The following is a 20,828-nucleotide window of genomic DNA, read 5'->3' as shown; positions in this document are numbered from 1 at the left end:
AAATTACTTCTTAGTATGATGAACACTCTAACGCTCATATACTCGGTTTATGTATATATATTGTACCAGGAATGCCTATGGCCTGGCACATCATATTTGTAATTCATAATTTATTAATGAATTGTTAGCTCTATCATTTGGAGACAGCATGCCGATCGAACATTCGAGACTCAGCTGCTCGCTAAAGGAGTGAGAGAGACAGTGCTACGTCACAGGTAGAGGACAAGCTGGGTGACGTAATCGCCGCGTGCTGCAGACCCACCCGTCTAGAATGATCTCGAAGCATTTTAATATCTGCTAAATGCCGTAAACTACAAAAATATGAAGTACACTAGTTTTGCTTGAAGCAGTGAGTCAGCCGGCTTTCCGTATATAAGTACACCAAGTACAGGCAGTAGCAATATACAACTCGACCATGCCACATGGTAATATCGCCGTGCCGTGTTGCGCAAAGTTGTTCGTCAGAGTTATGAAACTTCTGCCTTACTAAAAGACTTAGAAAATTTTGTCATATATTAAGACAATACTTGTAAATCTCCTGCCGTGTTGCAGACTTGTAATAATTCATGTGCATTAGGTTGAACTCTGTTATTCTCAGATACAGTGTTACGGACTTCGATAAAGACTGCGTGTGAAGATTTGAGCCTTGTTATTATCGGTGCATCTCCAAACTTGATATGTATGCTGCTGATGTATATGACTGCTTGTGTATAAAATTGAACTGTGACCTCGCATACTTGAAAGTATTTTGATAATCAGAAACTCGGTAATTATTATAACCAAAAGTGAACAATTTTCACAGATATAACTAGTGTTTGAACAGTAATATCAGACAATAGAATAAACCTTAAGGACATTTTATGTCTTTTTTTAGGAAATACTGACTTAAGTGAGGCTAAATACCAGTGAAAACACTCTTAAAACTTGTGTTGGTGATAGCTAGAGACAATTAAAACGCATCATGTGTATAGGAAATGGACTGGACTGACACTCGCTATTTCCATAAACTGTGAACTTTATGTTTTGCTTTGAACTAATACAACAAGTTCTGAATGTTAAGAACATTGTATTCGAGTGTAAATATCTTGCGTTGTATGAACTGTGTCTTTAAAAACTCATCTTATTTAAGAAGTGTGAATATTTAAAAACTGTGGATACTTTGAACTGTGACATGTGTTTCAAACACTTCAGACTGTGCTTTAATTCATTTTAAAAGCCATTACTATTTCTGAGCACTACTTTGAAGTGAGACAACGGAATGTGTTTCAAAATGCTTGTTATGAACTGTGATTCAAAATTCACGTGATTCTAAGTGCAATGCTATTTATTCTTGACTTGCAAACATTCCATAAACCAGACAGTGCTATATTTTACACTCACGATCCAGTGTCATTTGAACTTTCTCGCGTGTCAACAACACTTTATGACACCAGAAATCTTGACTGAGTGTTAAGCCTCATATTAAATCAACAGCTGGCTCAACGTGGGACATAATATGACGTTAGAGGCGGTACGTGGTTCGACGAGGGATGTAATTCGTGGTAGATCGAGGGATATGGAACACGGTATGACGTTGGTGGTACTTGGTTCGACGAGTTCCTGTTGTTGCTCGTGGAGCCGCATTCATCAGTTCCAGCCTACACAACTCTCTCAGGTGATATGAGTGCATTTAACATTTTAAACTGGTTAAAGCAAGTGAATACTTTAAAAACTATTGCACTAGACAATCATTGACTTATTGAAAAGGCACTTTTTCAAATCATATTTTTTAAAGTGCTATGTTAACCATGGATTATAAGTGCCAATTGATGAAAGATTATTTTCGTGTGATTATTAATTTAAAAAGACTTTAGGCATTAATGTAAAAGGACTATAGGGTTTCATATGAGAATTATTTATGATGTCGATTTTTGAAACCACAATTCAACTTATGAATTCCCATTTAATAATTTAAACAGACTTTATGCATGAATTTAGAAAGATTGTAGGTTTCATACGAGTGTGATTTATGAAAATAAGTGTTTATTTTTGGAGATTTGAAAGACTTATGAAGCCACATTCTACGTATTAATTTCATGGAGAAATGTTTATTTTTCAACTCTTTTTATATGAGAGAGTTCCTGAATTTAAATTTTGGGTTGACCATACATGAGAGAAGATATTTCCAAGTCATTTTTCTCAGTCTTAAGATGCGAAATAAGAAGAGGGTTATTTTTGCATCTAGATTTTGAATAAATTTCATTAGCAAAATAAGGCCAGCACGCTAACCATTTAGCCATGGAGCTGGACAACACCAATAATGAAAACTATATAAAATAATAATTGTTCAACAATAATAGTAATAACAATAACAAAAATGGGAACATTTATGAAATTTTATTTATATTTTTTTATGTGATGATAGTGGCTCGGAAAGCAATGTTAATGAAGATACTCAGAATGAAGATGATATTGAAGGTATGTAATTATAATTTTATACACAAGTGGAAATATTATTGACATCCAAATAGGAATCTGAAACAATATCTTGCGTTTCATTATGACTGGAATTCGCTTTACAGCCTACTGCACGTTTCCACGCATTTCATAATTGCGTGAATACGTAAGAATATCTGTTTTCTGGTTTTTTCTCGACATGACGGAATACAATTTCATAAAATATCACTCTCGTCAAGCACTTGTTTGCCGCGAGAAGCCATGTTTTAGAGCACATTGAGTGACATCTACTAATGCACACTCGTCAATAATATAGTAAATTCTCTGACTTAGATAATACTACCATCTGTTGAAATACTCTCATAACTAATACATGAAGAAACACGATGTAGCCACCAGAATGTGTGCATAGCTCGTTCTCAATTTTTAGTGAATTGTCAAACCTTATTGTGGGTTATGCTCACAGCGTGGCATGAACATAATATTGGCTCGCAGTTAGACTGGAAAGAGTTAAAAAGACTGTCTGGAGCTTGAATAATGTGGTTCTTGCCTTCTCAGTGTGACACTTAACTTCCAGTTTCAGGGATTGGACACACACAGTAGCTAGATAGTGTAGGGATTGATTTTGAAATCTTGAACATGTTTCTTCTGAATAATGTTAACTACAATGAAAATAACAAAATCCAGAAAAGAAACTGAACTTACATGTCCGTTTTAATGTCACTTCTTGATGGATTACAGGCTCCTGAAATATATTTCAAAATAGTCGGAGAACAATTACATCATGGACCAATTAATGGATTAGCAATGTGTGCTTGGAAGCCAATATTCATGACATCTGGAGAATTTGATCGTACAATCCGTATATGGAACTATGAAACTGAGTCTCAGGAGCTGCTACGACAATATCAAGAAGAAATATGCAGTTTAGCTCTTCATCCAACAGGTAAATTATTGAATGAAAATTGGTAAGTTTTGTGGTTTTAAAAGCTTTTTATTTCAACCTGATATTGAAGTAGATTGAATAGGTATTAACCAAAGTACATGCAACAGATGAAACATAAAAACATAAGGTGTGATCAAAAAGTTTCCGTTTGAGGGTGTTGCTGCAGTGGACATGCAACGTAGCATGACTCTGATGCGGGTATATAAGCATGGACATGTAGGCAACAGTGGCGTATGCTGCAATCAAGACATGGGCTATCACTAGACATAGGTTACCCATTTTCGATAGTTGGCTTAGTGAACGTCAAGCCTTAAGGGTTTTGAGCTGCAGCTATTAGCCATCGGAGTAGCCTGCTGTGTTAAGGATGGTTCACAAGCCCTAGCCTCTGCTACTGCCAATACTCAACACCTGATCAATGTAGATGGTAGCCAACGAATCAGCCTCCTCGTACTCTCAATTCCCCTAGCTCGGGGACTGGGTGCTTATGACGTCCTCACCATTCATTTCATCAGGTCACCATCAAGCCTTTCCAGAGGCTATGCATTATTATTATTATTATTATTATTATTATTATTATTATTATTATTATTATTATTATTATTATTTCTTAATCCGTTTTTCCTCCAGGGTTGGTTTTTCCCTCGGACTCAGCGAGAGATCCCACCTCTACACTCAAGGCCAGTGTCCTGGAATGTGAGACTTTGGCTCGGGGATACAACTGGGAAGGAAGACCAGTACCTCGTCTAGGCGGCCTTAATTGCTATGCTGAACAGGGAGCTTGTGGGGGATGGAAAGATCGGAAGGGATAGACAAGGAAGAGGGAAGGAAGCGGCCATGGCCTTAAGTTAGTTACCAACCCGGCATTTGCCTGGAGGAGAAGTGGGAAACCAAGGAAAACCACTTCGAGGATGGCTGAGGTAGGAATCAAACCCTCCTCTACTTAGTTGACCTCCCGAGGCCGAGTGGACCCCGTTCCAGCCCTTGTACCTCTTTTCAAATTTCGTTGCAGAGTCGGGATTTGAACCCGGGTCTCCACAGTGGCAGCTAAACACACTAACCACTACACCACAGAAGTGGACATTATTATTATTATTATTATTATTATTATTATTATTATTTGCTAGTTGCTTAACGTCGCACCGACACAGATAGGTATTATGGCGACGTTGGGACAGGAAAGAGCTAGGAATGGGAAGGAAGCGGACATGGCCTTAATTAAGGTACAGCCCCAGCATTTGCCTGGTGAGAAAATGGGAAACCACGGAAAACCATCTTCAGGGCTGCAGACAGTGGGGTTAGAACCCACTATCTCCTGGATGTGAGCTCACAGCTGCGCGCTCCTAACCACACGGCCAACTTGCCCGGGATTATTATTATTATTTTTTTTTTTTTTTTTTTTTTCAGTTGCAAACAATAAGCATGGCCAACAATAAAGTTTGTGAAGTTCGCATGTGCCACATAACCACAAATACTTTTCATACTTAAGTTGAAATACCCTTTGTATGGATTCTTGTTTTTCTCCTCCTGTTCATACTGTAACTGAGTAAGAGGTGGGGTAGGCTTACCATTTTTAATTATCAGCAATTTATCTTCATATTTCAGTTGCGAGAATGGTTTATCCAACAACTTACACATGGTTCAGCCATTTCACAAAAGTAACATCACAAGGTCACAGTCACGTTAAACACTATAACTTCAGATAAGTTAAAATTGTTCTGAGATCAACTGAAATATACCAATAATTTCCAACTATAAGCAACCCATAAGATGTCCTGCACATGGAAAAAAAAAAACTTGTGATACTGTAGCACATGGGTGAATCCCATCAATTCGGACACTTCCAGAGAACTTCGAGTCTTTGGGCCTTCTCTTTCTACCGCTGTCCCTCTCGTTAGCGGTGGCGATTTGATGGACCGAAGCCTAGCACAGCTCAAGGTTAGTACGCCCTCGTTCCCCACACCTTTCCGACATTCGTCAGCAAGCCTCACGCGGCGGGTCGAGGGGAGTGGGCCAAAGGCCTGGACTGCGATGTTAGTCTCCGATGCCTTGCTCTCAGAAATACGAGCTACGTTCTTTCTCAATGCTTTCAAGTTTTGTAAATGGGAGAATACCACCGTTGTGGAATGGTGCACCAAGTTCCATGCGGGTTGTGTTTCGACACAAGACACCGGTCAGTGTAGAAGGCCAGCCTCATCCATTATGGACAACAAAATCTCAAATGGGAGACACTCGAGCACCCGCCCTATAGTCCTGATCTTTCCCCCCTGCAATTATCACGTCTTTGATCCCCCTCAAAAAGGCCTTGAAGGGTCGACACTTCCTGTCAGATGAGGATGTGCAGCAGGAGGTTACAGACTATTTCACACAGCAGGACATGGTATTTTACCACACGGGGATCTTCTACTTTATGTGCGTAGGTGGGATGAGTGCCTCAATGCTCCCAGCGATTTTGTGTGATCACCATCCTGATTCAGGACTGTACGGCCGTCGTGCGGAAACTCTTTGATTGCCCCTTATATAATTGTGAACCTTATTGAACACCGAGTTCATTCAGCAACAAATAATTATAAGCAATTGTACGAGTCTTTACCGTTTATGTGTAAGTGCACAGGTGTCTGTCCACTGAAATGTAGTGGCATGCCAGGTGAGTAGCGGGTGGGGAGGTACACTCCATATTGCAGCATTATGGATATCAGGCAACATTCATCAATGCACTAATCAGTATAAGTAAGTAAAGTAAATGAAACTATTTTAATAAAATGATATGGCTTGTACATACATTTCACATCACTTCATTACTGAGTGGTATCTGAAGTTGAACTTGTAATTTTAGCAACCATATCAGTTGCCTCTACTGCAAATCGGTTGAGCTACCTTCTGATTATCTGTGGTGGTATTGAATTCCTTGTCACTTTTCTTCATTGCTACTTTTCAAAACAATATTTATCAATATTCTGTCAATCTCCTGTTTCATTATTGCAACGTGATCCAGTATTCTTTCTCAACATGTGACTTTTGCTCTTTCATCCAATCTTCTTAGGCCATGTCTCACATGCAGTGGCATGTTAGTTCTTTCAGAGGCATCATGGAGGGATTGGAGACATTGTTTGAGCTATTTTTCATTTCTCTAAGTTCGAAAGGAATTTGATTGTATTTAGGTCATAATGATAGGGAGATAATCTCAGATGAGTAAACCCACTGTCTTTCAAAATCCTGTCTACCATGTACACATGTTCTGGTTTATTTGCTTTTACAAATTTAACCAATTCTCTCTTGGTCAATTTTGTTTGTCCTTCAACCACAGCACTAAAATGTCTTTGCAAGCAACACATGTGGGAGGTTTGTTTCCTGAATAGTATGATACAGTGCATTGTCAAGGATTAAAGTGCAGCTGGACAGAAGGTTTACAATGAGTCACTCGTACAGCAATTTACTGTAGTATAATTTGTGCTGTTAATTTTGACATATTAAACCTGTGATTGCCACTTTGAATCATAAATCAACTCTGCACCTTTTATGAGTCTCCAGAATGTGTGTTTCCCTCCTGTAATTTTTTTTTGTGACAGAATTAAGAAGTTTACATAAAGTAATGTTCCTTCATCATCATCTCCATTATGGTTCTTTTTATGAAATGAAACAAAGAGCTGAGGACAGGAAAGACTGGTTTCATAGACAAGGCATTGCCTGTAGACACTGATTACCTTGAATGAACCCTCATTTCACCACCTGCATGAAACAAAATAGCTCTTTGTGCTGTACCATAGTCTAATATATACAGTCGTGAAGCTCTGATGATATTTTTCATCCGAGGCGACTACAGCGCTCCAAGCGGCGAGGTAGAGGCAGCTTGCTAGCAGACAACAGGGAACTTATTACCACTACAGTCTAAAATGGTCATAACTTCTGAACCATTCGTGCAAATAATGTCCTGACAAGGTTATTGTAATCCTTATGAAATAGTGGAGGAGGCTGAACAATTTATTTCGATGAGGAGTTCGAGGATAATATCAAAAGGTTTATTTAATCTTAAGGAGTTTCCCGCGGACTATAACATGAAATCACTTTTAGGTATATACCATCACGGACTTTTTTGTAGAGGTTTTTATGCTCTACATTTCGAACGCTTACACTTGGGGTCTATCATTGACGGTTCACGCGCCGTAAGCCATGAAAGTAAGTGACCGACCGACATTGAACCTGCCAAGTTGGTCTAAGAACGCCAGCGCTCTACCATGGTCGGTCACTTGCTTTCTAGGCTTACGCTGCCTAAACCGTCAATGATAGACCCCAAGTATAAGTGTACAAAATGTAGAGCATAAAAACCTCTACAAAAAAGTCCAGGATGGTATATACCTATTTCGAACCGGTTGGCCTCTAGAAGCGATTTTATGTTATAGTCCGCGGTGAAAAAATATAACTCCTTAAGATTAAATAAACATTTCGATATTATCCTCGAACTCCTAACCACCTAATAAGCACAGTCAAATACAAGACATCCATGCACCTTTCTCCAATGAAGTGTCAAGTTTTACTGCAAACATCACCAGTTTTCTTCATATATAAAATTACAGAATATTTTAAACAGACATGACTTTACAAGATGACAGGAATAATTTTTCTTTTCTTCTTACTAGATCTGAGATTGCATGCTAACACAAATACTATATTTTTAAAGATATTTGGATATGTTATCACAAGTGTTTTAGGCAATAAGTTTTTAATCTATGACTAGGTTAGATATAGTTAATTTTATTTACCTTCCCCTTCCCCCTCATTCCCTTCAAAGTTTAACAAAGTCAAAGTTTTTATGGTGTTGTGAATGTTTTAAGACTAATATGAGATGATTATGTTTTTACACCCTTTAATTATGTCACCTAAACATGTTGTAGCTGATAATGTTTAATTACTAAACGAAACGTGCTACTGAAATGTAAATTTGGTTAAGGCAAAATATATTGTACCGATTACGTGGATACATTGGTTTACTTCACTTTGCAGTTAAAATAATGTTAAATATATTTAATTATACTTCACTATGGGATGCCAGAACTTATCAGTCTAGAAGAACTGCAGTCCAGGATCACACAAGAACTTCCTGTTAGCATCTTATATGTTACACACTTATCATAAGTGGATGCATGCTGGTTGTTATAATCCTTAACAGTCAACATTAAATTATTACTACAGATTTTCTTCTCTCTACATGAATATGTGATATAAAATAACTTCTTGTACTTCTGACTATCAATGATACTAATACATGTATATCTTTTCTTTCTTTCATTCTTTTATATCTTGCTAATGACATATTTTTCATTCATTTATAGGACTTTATGCTCTTGTGGGTTTCTCAGACAAACTGCGCTTCATGATGATACTAATTGATGACATTCAATCAGTCAGAGAGTTTGGAATAAGGAGATGTCAAAGAGTTTCCTTCAGTTCAAATGGTCATTTATTTGCAGTAGCTAATGAACCTTTGATACAAATATATTCTACAATCTCATATGCTAATATTTATAATCTTGAAGGGCATGGAGGAAAGGTAAGAACTGTAAACAAGCTATAGCACGTTAACAAGGCAGTTTGTACACAGGGTGATCAAAAATGTAAACCGTGTATATGAGCATTAAAAGGTTGATCGTACTGATGAATAATTTGGAAAAAATAAAATATCTCACGCTGTAGTCATTCTATTAGCTGCTGAAGTTAGCCAATCACATTGCTTCTCAGGCAAATTCAAATAGGCTTTGTGAGAAGGCATGCTAAATGCACATCAGCAAACTCTGCGTAGGTGAACCGTTGCATGGCGATGTCAACACTGACCAGGCTTGCATTGTATTGTGAGTCCATGTTCACTGTAAGCATGCCACATGGCTATTTACCAAAATGGCTGTAAAAGATCAATCGCCCAGCAGCCACCAATGCTGAGAAATCAGCATCAAATACAAACACACCGTGCATTTCAACAGGTATCCCAGTAGCATGCTTGGAGGTTCGTGTTCAAATCAGTCCCCTGGCAAAGTTTTCTCTTCGACTAGTGTTCTCAAGTAATAAATCTCATCGTTAGGTCCGTACTGAACAATATATACCCCCATTTTATACTTTATTTACAAAAAATTCACAATGAAGTCAATTTTCTCATTACAGACTCTCCATCTACCACTCTCAACCTTTAATGAGCAATAAGGTCCACAACAACAGAAAGAACAATCTTGAGAAGTCCCCTCTTCCGACCCACATAATATCAGGCAGCCCTGTTTCACTTAATTTTAATCATCACAAGGTAACAAAGAAGAAAAATAGACAACTGCCCACATCAACATCTCATGAAACCACAACTGAATTTTTAACCCAAAAACTAACATTACAAAAAAGTGACAATCAAGTCAGTGAAGTTTTCACACACTTTGGACATTATAGACTAAGCAATTCATGCCAGCCCAGTGTCCTTATAAATAACATTGGAGTGAACTTGTAAATAATTGAATTTTTTAAAGTATAACAATCATGTCAAGGATGTTTTTATAAGGTACATGGCATGTGCTTGATGATGATAATACTTGTTGTTTAAAGGGGCCTAACATCTAAGGTCATCGGCCCCACATGGTATGTGTAAGCATAACTTTTTAAACAGAGCAATTCATGTTAGCCTAACTATTTTAAGCATTTTATCATAAAAAAGCCTAGAATCCTAGCGATTTTGATGTTAGATATTAGGAACAGCAGGTGAATATAACTAAAAAATAGGTGAAACATGTCCGGCTTAAGACTTAGTATGATGTAACATTAGTTATGTGAATGTCCGGCTCCATGGCTAAATGGTTAGCACAGGGGTCCCGGGTTCAATTCCCAGCAGGGTTGGGAATTTTAACCATAATTGGTTAATTCCCCTAGCATGGGGACTGGGTGTATGTGTTGTCTTCATCATCATTTCATCCTCATCACAACGCACAGGTCGCCTATGGGCGTCAAATGCAAGACCTGCACCTGGCGAGCCAAATCTGTCCTAGGATCTCCCAGCACTAAAAGCCATATGCTATTTCATTTATGTGAATTAATAAAAAACATACAATGTGTTGAAAAGGTGGATCCTCAAGAAACATTCTTTCAGAAATGGTGCTCTCAAGCCGGTCTTAAGCCATATATAGGTTTAGAAACACCACCTCACAAAGCCCATTTGAATTCACCCATGAAGCGATCTGATTGAATAACTTCAGCAGCTCATAAATTTATAATGGCGCGAAATATCAATTTTTTTTCAAATAATTTATCAGCATGGCCAGCCTGTAACACTCATATACCTGGTTTATGTTGTTTCCTACCACCCTGCATATTATATATCAAGTTTCCTTTTATACTGTTGTCAATTTTAAAGTAATCAATAATTTATCTTCAAATTGAATCACCACCATGAGCATATGAGACTTCGAATGAACCTTTCAAATTTTTACATATTTTATGATTGATAATGAAACACGCAAAAGATCCTTTGTTTTTAGCAAGGTCATTGTTCGAGTATAAAGAGAGATAAGTTAAAAACTTGTGTATCGGTCAGAAGATAGGTAACATGATAATGGAAGAAAGGCAGAATTGGCAGAGAAGCTTGACAGGGTTGCTATTTCTCTACTATGAAGGCTGGAAAGAAAGTAGTGGTAACACTGTTATTAATTTGAGTATGAAAAATTGAGGGTGATACTGTTGGCAGTGCATGTAGAGGTGGAACTGTGCAATGTACCTAGTTGTGCTTGTGCAAGTTCTGTAGAAGAACAAGTGCAATGCCATCAATTTGTGGTGTCAAACTGGAAGGTGGAACAACGAACATGAATAAAGATTGAGTGGCACATCTGGAACGTCATCTTCTTCCTGATCTATGCAGGAAATGGCCTCATTTCCAAACACATCCACCCATTGTCCTGCACGACAATGGCTGCTGTCACAACGCTGCTCCTGTGAAGGAATTGTTGGCATGGTGGAGGTGGGAGGTCCTGGAGCATCCACTTTATTCACCGGACTTTGATCTGTTCCACAAACTACAGGAACCACTCCAAAGGGAGTGTTTCCTTACACGAGATGGCATACTTCAAGTGGTAGAGTGTGGTAGGTGGCACTGATACTGGAATCCTGCACCTTCTGCACATCTGGTAATGGGTACAACATGTTGCAGGGCATTACATTGAAGGCCTGTAGAAGTACGGTGTTTGTTTGCCCAACCCTTGTCCTGCTGCATGGCGATGTCGACACTGACCAGGCTTGGGCTGCATTGTGAGTCAATGTCTACTGTACGCATGCCACATCGCTTTACATGTCAGGTATGAGGTGAGATGAATCTGTTGTTGCAGGTTTTTATGACCGGATGCCCTTCTTGAAGTAAACCTCATCAGAGGGGTTAATGAGATAAAATGAATGATGTTACATATGATAGTAGGAAGGGAGAGGGTGAAACCTGGTGCTGGCACATAGCCTACTCCTGTCAAATAGCACCGAGGGATCTGCTCAAGGCTTAACGACATCATAAGACGGATGAATCACCATCAACAGCAGCATATTCCCTCACTCCATATGATCACTGCAAGGATGTTTGGAATTTAATTCAGGCTTTTGACATGCAATCGAGTGATTAGAAATTGTATACCACCTCCTCTCTTACCCTGCTGGCCAACATTCTGATGGTGAACATTTTTTCAACCAACGGGACTCGAACCAGCTAACCATGGTGCCTTAACAATCATGGCCACCAGCGGGTAACCACACAAAAAAAAGTAATAGTGAACATATCCTCCACATTGGGTTGGCATCAGGAAAATTATGTTCTTTCAAGATCGAAACTTGTCATGCTTTGTTTAATAGTATACTTTTGTTTACAGGTATGTTATAGTGTTATAGGAGTTATATTTAGCAGTGGACAGACTGAAAAACTTTAATGTTACATTAACTGAGTTGACACTGAAATTTATGGCTTCCTTCTTAAAAAATTGGTATAGTCTGTCGAAAAGACAATCATCAATCAATCAGTCAATACTGATCTGCATTTAGGGCAGTCGTCCAGGTGGCAGATTCCCTATCTGTTGCTTACCTAGCCTTTTCGTAAATGATTTCAAAGAAATTGGAAATTTATTGAACATCTCCCTTGGTAAGTTATTCCAATCCCTAACTCCCCTTCCTATAAATGAATATTTGCCCCAGCTCGTCCACACACGGTACATGTATCCATGAACTCTTGTGTCATTTTGAAGTATTTCCATGGCCAGAAAGATCCCCTGATCTGTTCCCAATAGAATATGTGTGGGTTTAGCTTGGATGTCAACTTCAAACTGATGCTGATTTGCTATATACTGAGTGCTAGTTAGAACACCTGTGGGCAAACCTACCTCAGGTGAGGGTACAACAGCTGTATGACTCCTTTCTGAACCAAAAGTATTCATTAAGACCCAAGTGGTGCTACATCCTATTGATATGGGACCAACGATGTGCCATTGTCCATTTGATCTGATACTGTAATCATTGCAATACAGTCGCATGACCTCACAGCAACTGCAGTTTCATTTCATTTCTGCCATTCCTTCAACTTTATTACAATAAGATCTTTATATATATTTTTATTCAGCCAGTTCAGTTTACAAATATGTCTATGTCTAAGTTTGTGTAATTTAATAAATAATGATCAATCTTTTATATTTATAGAAAATGTTCACAATCCTCTTCTTTGGCTTTATTCCCGTCAGGCTGTAGGGTCCACCATTCTAAATCTTATCCTCCATTTCACCCAGTCTGCAGCATCAGATGGGCAGGTGCCTGCAAGTCACATCTCCTCCCACATCCTTCCATCCACCATTTTTTCAGTCATCCTCAGGGCTGGCATCCATCAGGGCCAATTTCAAGAGCCCATTTCACAATTGATTCTCCATCATCTCTGGTTAGGGCAGCCTCTCTCAACTTGGCTAGTATTGGGATGATCTTGAATGTATTCTTCATGTCCTCATTCTTCTTCTTGCTATTTGTTTTACGTCGCACCGACACAGATAGTCTTATGGCGACGATGGGAAAGGAATGGCCTAGAAAGTAAAAGGAAGTGGCCGTGGCCTTAATTAAGGTACAGCCCCAGCATTTGCCTGGTGTGAAAATGGGAAACCACAGAAAACCATTTTCAGGGCTGCCGACAGTGGGGTACAAACCTGTCCTCATTCCTTAGGTAGTTCAATCATTCAACACTTTCAACACGACCATATTTAACATGGACCCTGGCAGTGAACCTTGTCTTTTTTATGAATTTTAACATTATTACACAACAGTGAAACATAGTACATAGCTGATTTTTGCATATCAATTTGTCAGCCCAAAAACCAAACCCCATTGCACTACAGCCCTTGAAGGGCCTTGGCCTACCAAGCGACCGCTGCTCATCCCGAAGGCCTGCAGATTACGAGGTACCGTGTGGTCAGCATGACGAATCCTTTCAGCCGTTATTCTTGGCTTTTGAGTCCGGGACCACCATCACACCGTCAGATAGCTCCTCAATTCTAATCACGAAGGCTGAGTGGACCTCGAACCAGCCCTCAGGTCGAGGTAAAAATCCCTGACCTGGCCGGGAATCGAACTTGGGGCCTCCGGGTAAGAGGCAGGCATGCTACCCCTACACCACTGTTGGCAGCCATCCAAACTTACACTGACTGACAGAGCAAATGCAACACCAAGAAGGAGTGGTTCGAAAGGGATGGAAGTTGGGGAAAAAACAGAGACGGCACGGACGAATAATTGATGTTTATTTCAAACCGATATGCAGGTTACACAATGCGCACGGCATCGACTCAGTAGGATGTAGGACCACCGCGAGCGGCGATGCACGCAGAAACACGTCGAGGTACAGAGTCAATAAAAGTGCGGATGGTGTCCTGAGGGATAGTTCTCCATTCTCTGTCAACCATTTGCCACAGTTGGTCATCCATACGAGGCTGGGGCAGAGTTTGCAAACGGCGTCCAATGATGAGATCCCACACGTGTTCGATTGGTGAGAGATCCGGAGAGTACGCTGGCCACGGAAGCATCTGTACACCTCGTAGAGCCTGTTGGGAGATGCGAGCAGTGTGTGGGCGGGCATTATCCTGCTGAAACAGAGCACTGGGCAGCTCCTGAAGGTACGGGAGTGCCACCGGCCACAGCACATGCTGCACGTAGCGGTGGGCATTTAACGTGCCTTGAATACGCACTAGAGGTGACGTGGAATCATACGCAATAGCGCCCCAAACCATGATGCCGCGTTGTCTAGCGGTAGGGCGCTCCACAGTTACTGCCGGATTTGACCTTTCTCCACGCCGACGCCACACTCGTCTGCGGTGACTATCACTGACAGAACAGAAGCGTGACTCATCGGAGAACACGACGTTCCGCCATTCCCTCATCCAAGTCGCTCTAGCCCGGCACCATGCCAGGCGTGCACATCTATGCTGTGGAGTCAATGGTAGTCTTCTGAGCGGACGCCGGGAGTGCAGGCCTCCTTCAACCAATCGACGGGAAATTGTTCTGGTCGATATTGGAACAGCCAGGGTGTCTTGCACATGCTGAAGAATGGCGGTTGACGTGGCGTGCGGGGCTGCCACCGCTTGGCGGCGGATGCGCCGATCCTCGCGTGCTGACGTCACTCGGGCTGCGCCTGGACCCCTCGCACGTGCCACATGTCCCTGTCCCTGCGCCAACCATCTTCGCCACAGGCGCTGCACCGTGGACACATCCCTATGGGTATCGGCTGCGATTTGACGAAGCGACCAACCTGCCCTTCTCAGCCCGATCACCATACCCCTCGTAAAGTCGTCTGTCTGCTGGAAATGCCTCCGTTGACGGCAGCCTGGCATTCTTAGCTATACACGTGTCCTGTGGCACACGACAACACGTTCTACAATGACTGTCGGCTGAGAAATCACGGTACGAAGTGGGCCATTCGCCAACGCCATGTCCCATTTATCGTTCGCTACATGCGCAGCACAGCGGCGCATTTCACATCATGAGCATACCTCAGTGACGTCAGTCTACCCTGCAATTGGCATAAAGTTCTGACCACTCCTTCTTGGTGTTGCATTTGCTCTGTCAGTCAGTGTATATTAATCAGCAAGTACATACCGAAAGTAATTTATTTATACCAGTCTTATGAAAAACATGAAAAAAATGTACAGAAAAAATCTTTTACATTCAAGTCATACCAAAAATCCAGCTCAAACAATAACAATGAATCATTTAATGTTGCTACTTAAGCCAGAAATAAACACAAATACATTTGAAATACAAAATATACCTATTTAGGAATAGTTTGTTTTGGTATAGTAGCCCTGAAAACATTGGGCTATACACAGTCCAACATTGCATTCCTTGTACCACCATCTACTTTCTTTTTGCAGTAGGCCTACAGGTAAATCATCAGCCTGTGTCTCTTTAACAAAAAAAAAATAAAATCCCAAATTTCTAGGGAGGTGAAGTATTTCTATCATTTATATTTGGAGAAAAATAATGCAGCTAAAAACTTGCATTTGAAAGTGTTGTAGCAAATGAAAATCTTGCCCGAACTATCGCTTGATGTGTTATTTGGTTCGTAAGTGGAGTCTTCATCACTATCATCTATTTCTGAACCCACTTCTCCCAATAAAATATCCAAAATATCACTATCATTGAGCCAGCGTGAGGACATGTTTGTACAGTAACACAGCTGACAGCACGACAGATTTGGCAAACTCAGCACCTGACACATCAAGTGCTTCGGTCGAGGTCATGGCAAGGAGAAACTACCCTTTTGATCGTTTCAGTTTGAACTTCCTGATGACTGATGCATTCTTGTAGACATTAGACAAACTACTACCTCCAATCAAGGGATGGAAACCACTTGGGACACGTGCAGCTGCCTATAAACACGTGCGAAAATCACGCCCGTATGAAAACTATCCCGTACCAGCATAGCGTTGAAAGTGTTAACACCCAACAACCATCTAGTATCCTCATCTCCATCATGTCCGACTCGTTGGCTGAACGGTCAGCGTACTGGCCTTCGGTTCAGAGGGTCCCGGGTTCGATTCCCGGCCGGGTCGGGGATTTTAACCTTAATTGGTTAATTCCTACGGCACGGGGGCTGGGTGTATGTGTTGTCTTCATTATCATTTCATCCTCATCACGACGCACAGGTCGCCTACGGGAGTCAAATAAAAAGACCTGCACCTGGCAAGCCGAACCCGTCCTGGGATATCCCGTCACTAAAAGCCATACGACATTTCATTTATCTCCATCATATCAAGGATCTACACATGCTTCTTCATCACAGGCCAACATCCTGCCCTATTCACACTTAAGTATTTATTTATTTTCCACCTAGTCGATACAATGATTGCTTAAGGCAATTTTTAAGTGCGATACGGACCATGAAGCTGATTTTATGTAATCCTGCCCTATAGCGAATGATTGTGTGATACATCTTAAAGTTTAGATACAGAAGAATCTTCAGGTTGCAAAGTTCTCCTGTGACCTGACACTACTCCAGTCATCCAACATTAACTCTTGCTCAGGAATCTAGTATGTTTCACTGGTAGTTATCATGCAGGAACCAAAATACCTGAAAGTGGAAGGCTTCAGAATGATTACCCTAAAATTATTTTCTTTGGCAACCTCCAGACTGATAAGATGTTTAAATTTTAAACATTGTATACTTGCAGATTGTAACATTCAAATGGACTCATCATGATGAGAAAGTTGTGTCCTCTATCCCCAATGCAGTGTTTGAATGGAATCTCTCAAGTGGAATGAGATCAGGTGAAGTAATTTTCAAAACCTGTGATATCACAGACATTGCTGTCACCAAAGAAGGTTCACGTTACTATGTGATTGGAAATGATGGACAAATCCGAGAAGTTCATAATTCAGAGGTAAATTAACACTTTCTGATACAAATACTAATTTAAATTATCAATTATCAAATTAATGAACTAACATTTACATTAAAATTAAGCAGTAAGAATATTTCATGTACCAATTATGAGACATGTTTTTTTAAGTAAGTGCCATTTTGATATTGATAAAAAGTAATACAATTTTTAACAATTCTTTTTTTACAAGTAAGCCTATACCTTAAATTATTTCTGAACATAAATTCCAGGCATATTAAGGCACTGTGCATATCGTGAAGCCAGCTTCTGAATTCCATTCGCATAGTAATCTGCCACCTGATGTGCCAGCCACTGACGCACGGTCCATTTTTAGGTCATCGTCATCATCCCCTGCAAACCATGTGACCTTGCCGTAGTGGGGAGGCTTGCGTGTCCCAATGAAGCAGATAGCCGAGCCGCAGGTGCAACCATATCGGATGGGTATCTGTTGAGAGACCAGACTAAGGAATGATTCATCAAAAGGGGGGTAGCAGCCTTTCAGTAGTTGCAAGGGCGGCAGTCTAGATGATTGACTGGTACGGCCTTGTAATAATACTCAACATGGCTTAGCTATATTGATACTGCTACACGGCTGAAGGCAACGCGAAACTACAGCCGTAACTAACTCCCGAGGACATGCAGCTCTCTCTGTATGAATGATGTACTGATGATGGCTTCCTCCCGGGTAAAATATTCCGGAGGTAAACTAGCCCCCATTCGTAGATCTAGAAAAGGCATTCGATAATGTTGATTGGACCAAGCTATTTAAGATTCTGAAGATGATTGGAATCGGATACCGAGAACAAAGAATTATCTACAACCTGTATAAGAATCAGTCTGCAGTGATAAGAATCGAGAGCTTTGAAAAAGAAGCAGCAATCCAGAATGGAGTGAGGCAAGGCTGCAGTTTGTCCCCCACCTTCTTTTCAATGTTTACATAGAACAGTCAGTAAAGGAAGTCAAAGAGGAATTTGGAAAGGGAATCACAATGCAAGGAGAGGAAATCAAAACCTTGAGATTTGCCAATGATATTATTATTTTATCTGAGACTGCAGAGGATCTTGAGAAGCTGCTGAATGGTATGGACGAAGTCTTGGGTAAGGAGTACAAGATGAAAATAAATAAGTCCAAAACAAAAGTGTTGGAGTGCAGTTGAACGAAAGCAGGTGATGCAGGAAATATTAAATTAGGAAAAGAAGTCTTAAAGGAAGTAGATGAATATTGTTACTTGGGTAGTAAAATAACTAACAATGGCAGAAGTAAGGAGGACATAAAATGCAGACTAGCACAAGCAAGGAACAGCTTTCTTAAGAAAAGAAATTTGCTCACTTCAAACATTGATATAGGAATTAGAAAGATGTTTTTGAAGACTTTCGTGTGGAGCGTGGCATTGTATGGAAGTGAAACATGGACAATAACCAGCTCAGAAAGAAAGAGAATAGAAGTTTTTGAAATGTGGTGTTACAGAAGAATGTTGAAGGTGAGATGGATAGATCGAATCACGAATGAAGAGATAATGAATCGAATTGGTGAGAGGAGATCGATTTGGCTAAATTTGACGAGAAGAAAAGATAGAATGATAGGACACATCTTAAGACACCCAGGACTTGTTCAGTTGGTTTTTGAAGGAAGTGTAGGTGGTAAGAATGGTAGGGGTAGACCAAGGTATGAATATGACAAGCAGATTAGAGCAGGTGTAGGATGCAATAGTTAACGTAGAAATGAAAAGGTTAGCACAGGATAGGGTGGCATGGAGAGCTCCATCAAACCAGTCTATGGACTGATGACTCAAACACACATCATCATCATCATCATCATCATCATAGTGCTGACCTCCTAAATGATTTTTCAGGTGCAGGAACAAGTGGTAATCACTAGATCCTAGGTCACGACTACATGGAGGATGATCAAATTGTCCCCAACCAAATGAAGCGTTGAGGTCTCGGGTTCGATTAGCCATGTGAGATCGCACATTGTCATGAAGCAAAAGAATCCCCCTTGTGAGCATGACAAGCCATTTGTTTCGGATTGCATGAGCACCACTTCCGATAATCTAAGCATCCCGACACAATTTCATAAAGAACACTCCTTGAAATTTCAGGCAACTCATAACTTAATGACAAAATCTTAAAGCATTTGTTTTCTTGAACCTTTGCATCAACTTTTTGCACCAAGTATTCAGTATTGACAGACGGTCCCCCACTACGCTTCTCACTGTGGACAGTACGGCCTTCTTTAAATGCTCTAACCCATTTTCTTACCATTCCGTTGCTCATAGAGTGTTCTCCATATACTTCACTAATCTGCCGATGAATTTCAACAGCTTTCACACCTTTTCCATTTAAAAATCAAATCACAGCATGTACTTCACACTCGGCGGGACCGTTAACTGTCAGAGGCATTTTCAATACGGCGTTTGTGGCTAGCCTACAGATATACGTACTGAGTGCACATGCTCTGAACGACGATCAAAGTGCTGCAGCGGCCATATTTAAAAACGGTACGTACTTTAAAACCATGCTTTGTAAATTAAGATTGATTAAACATGGCTTACATTCTGAATTGTTGATTATACATGAAATATTTTACACAATAATTTTTAACAATAAGTGTGTAAGCACTAGTTCCATTTTCAATCAGGCTAATATTAAGAGAGATATTAGTTATTTGTCTGTTTTCTTTGTGTTCAGGCCTTCATCTCAACCTCCCTTACCTTTAAAATGAATCTCAAGAAGAGTAGCTAGACCCTAATCACCCATACCCTGAACTTATACGACAAGTTTCATGAAATGCAAGCCAATCTTTTTCCTCATAATGCTGTTACAGACAAATACACAAAATTTCAATTGAACCCAACATTGGCCACTACTTGCCCTGTCCAACATAAGAACCATGTATCAGGTTAATTTTCAAAAAGTGTATTGAGAAAGACAATTTAAACACTGTTGCATGCTCAAATGACCATCAGCCCTGTTGTGGCCCCCTTTGGTATTTCCTGAAAGGGATGAGTGAGTCAAGCCAAGGGACCTTCCAGCCAGCCTCTCCTTGTATTGTGCTATTGTCAGGTTTCTCCCATGGGCCTTCTGGAACACAAAACAAGAAAATTCCTTCTCTAGCTGCATCCCAAAGATTCTAGTATGTGAAATACTCGTAACAGTGACAGACTACTTTGGAGTCATGCCAAGGAACAGTCAAACCTGTGTGCATGAAGCTGCTGAATGGAGTGACTGAGCGTGTGAAGCGAAGTGAAAGGTGAGCTGTCAATCAAAATTACAGAAGGGATTGTCGTTCCAAGTAAATACCAGAGCTAGCAACCTGCTGTGAGGAGGACAAAAGACTTTGTAAGTAGCCACTAATTAGCGAACTGTTGTCATCCATTCTCAAATATAGTATAATGGTATGTGTACTAATTGGGCCATCTTAAATTAAATTAGATCAATAAAATAGATGGCGTTTCATTCATAACAGTATATAAAAAATATATAAAATTTCCTTTCTTCTTTCAAACCTCCTCTGTAAAATTACTTGATCTGCTAATAAATTAAATA

The 20,828-nt window shown here is 40.2% G+C and overlaps 1 protein-coding gene across 1 annotated transcript in view; it reads left to right on the top strand.

Annotated features, from left to right (window-relative positions):
- The window catches only part of tous (testes of unusual size), a 131,125-nt gene that overhangs the window by 36,922 nt on the left and 73,375 nt on the right, over positions 1-20,828 (top strand). Inside the window, exons 5-7 of the mRNA XM_067146015.2 lie at positions 3,178-3,382; positions 8,710-8,927; positions 17,071-17,280. Of these exons, the coding sequence (XP_067002116.2) occupies positions 3,178-3,382; positions 8,710-8,927; positions 17,071-17,280 (633 nt within the window). The remainder of the gene's footprint in view (positions 1-3,177; positions 3,383-8,709; positions 8,928-17,070; positions 17,281-20,828) is intronic.

This window comes from Anabrus simplex, chromosome 4 (assembly GCF_040414725.1).
Source record: "Anabrus simplex isolate iqAnaSimp1 chromosome 4, ASM4041472v1, whole genome shotgun sequence".
Taxonomy (NCBI): domain Eukaryota; kingdom Metazoa; phylum Arthropoda; class Insecta; order Orthoptera; family Tettigoniidae; genus Anabrus; species Anabrus simplex.
The sequence above is the reverse complement of the archived record's forward strand: the minus strand, read 5'-3'. Positions and strand labels throughout refer to the sequence as shown.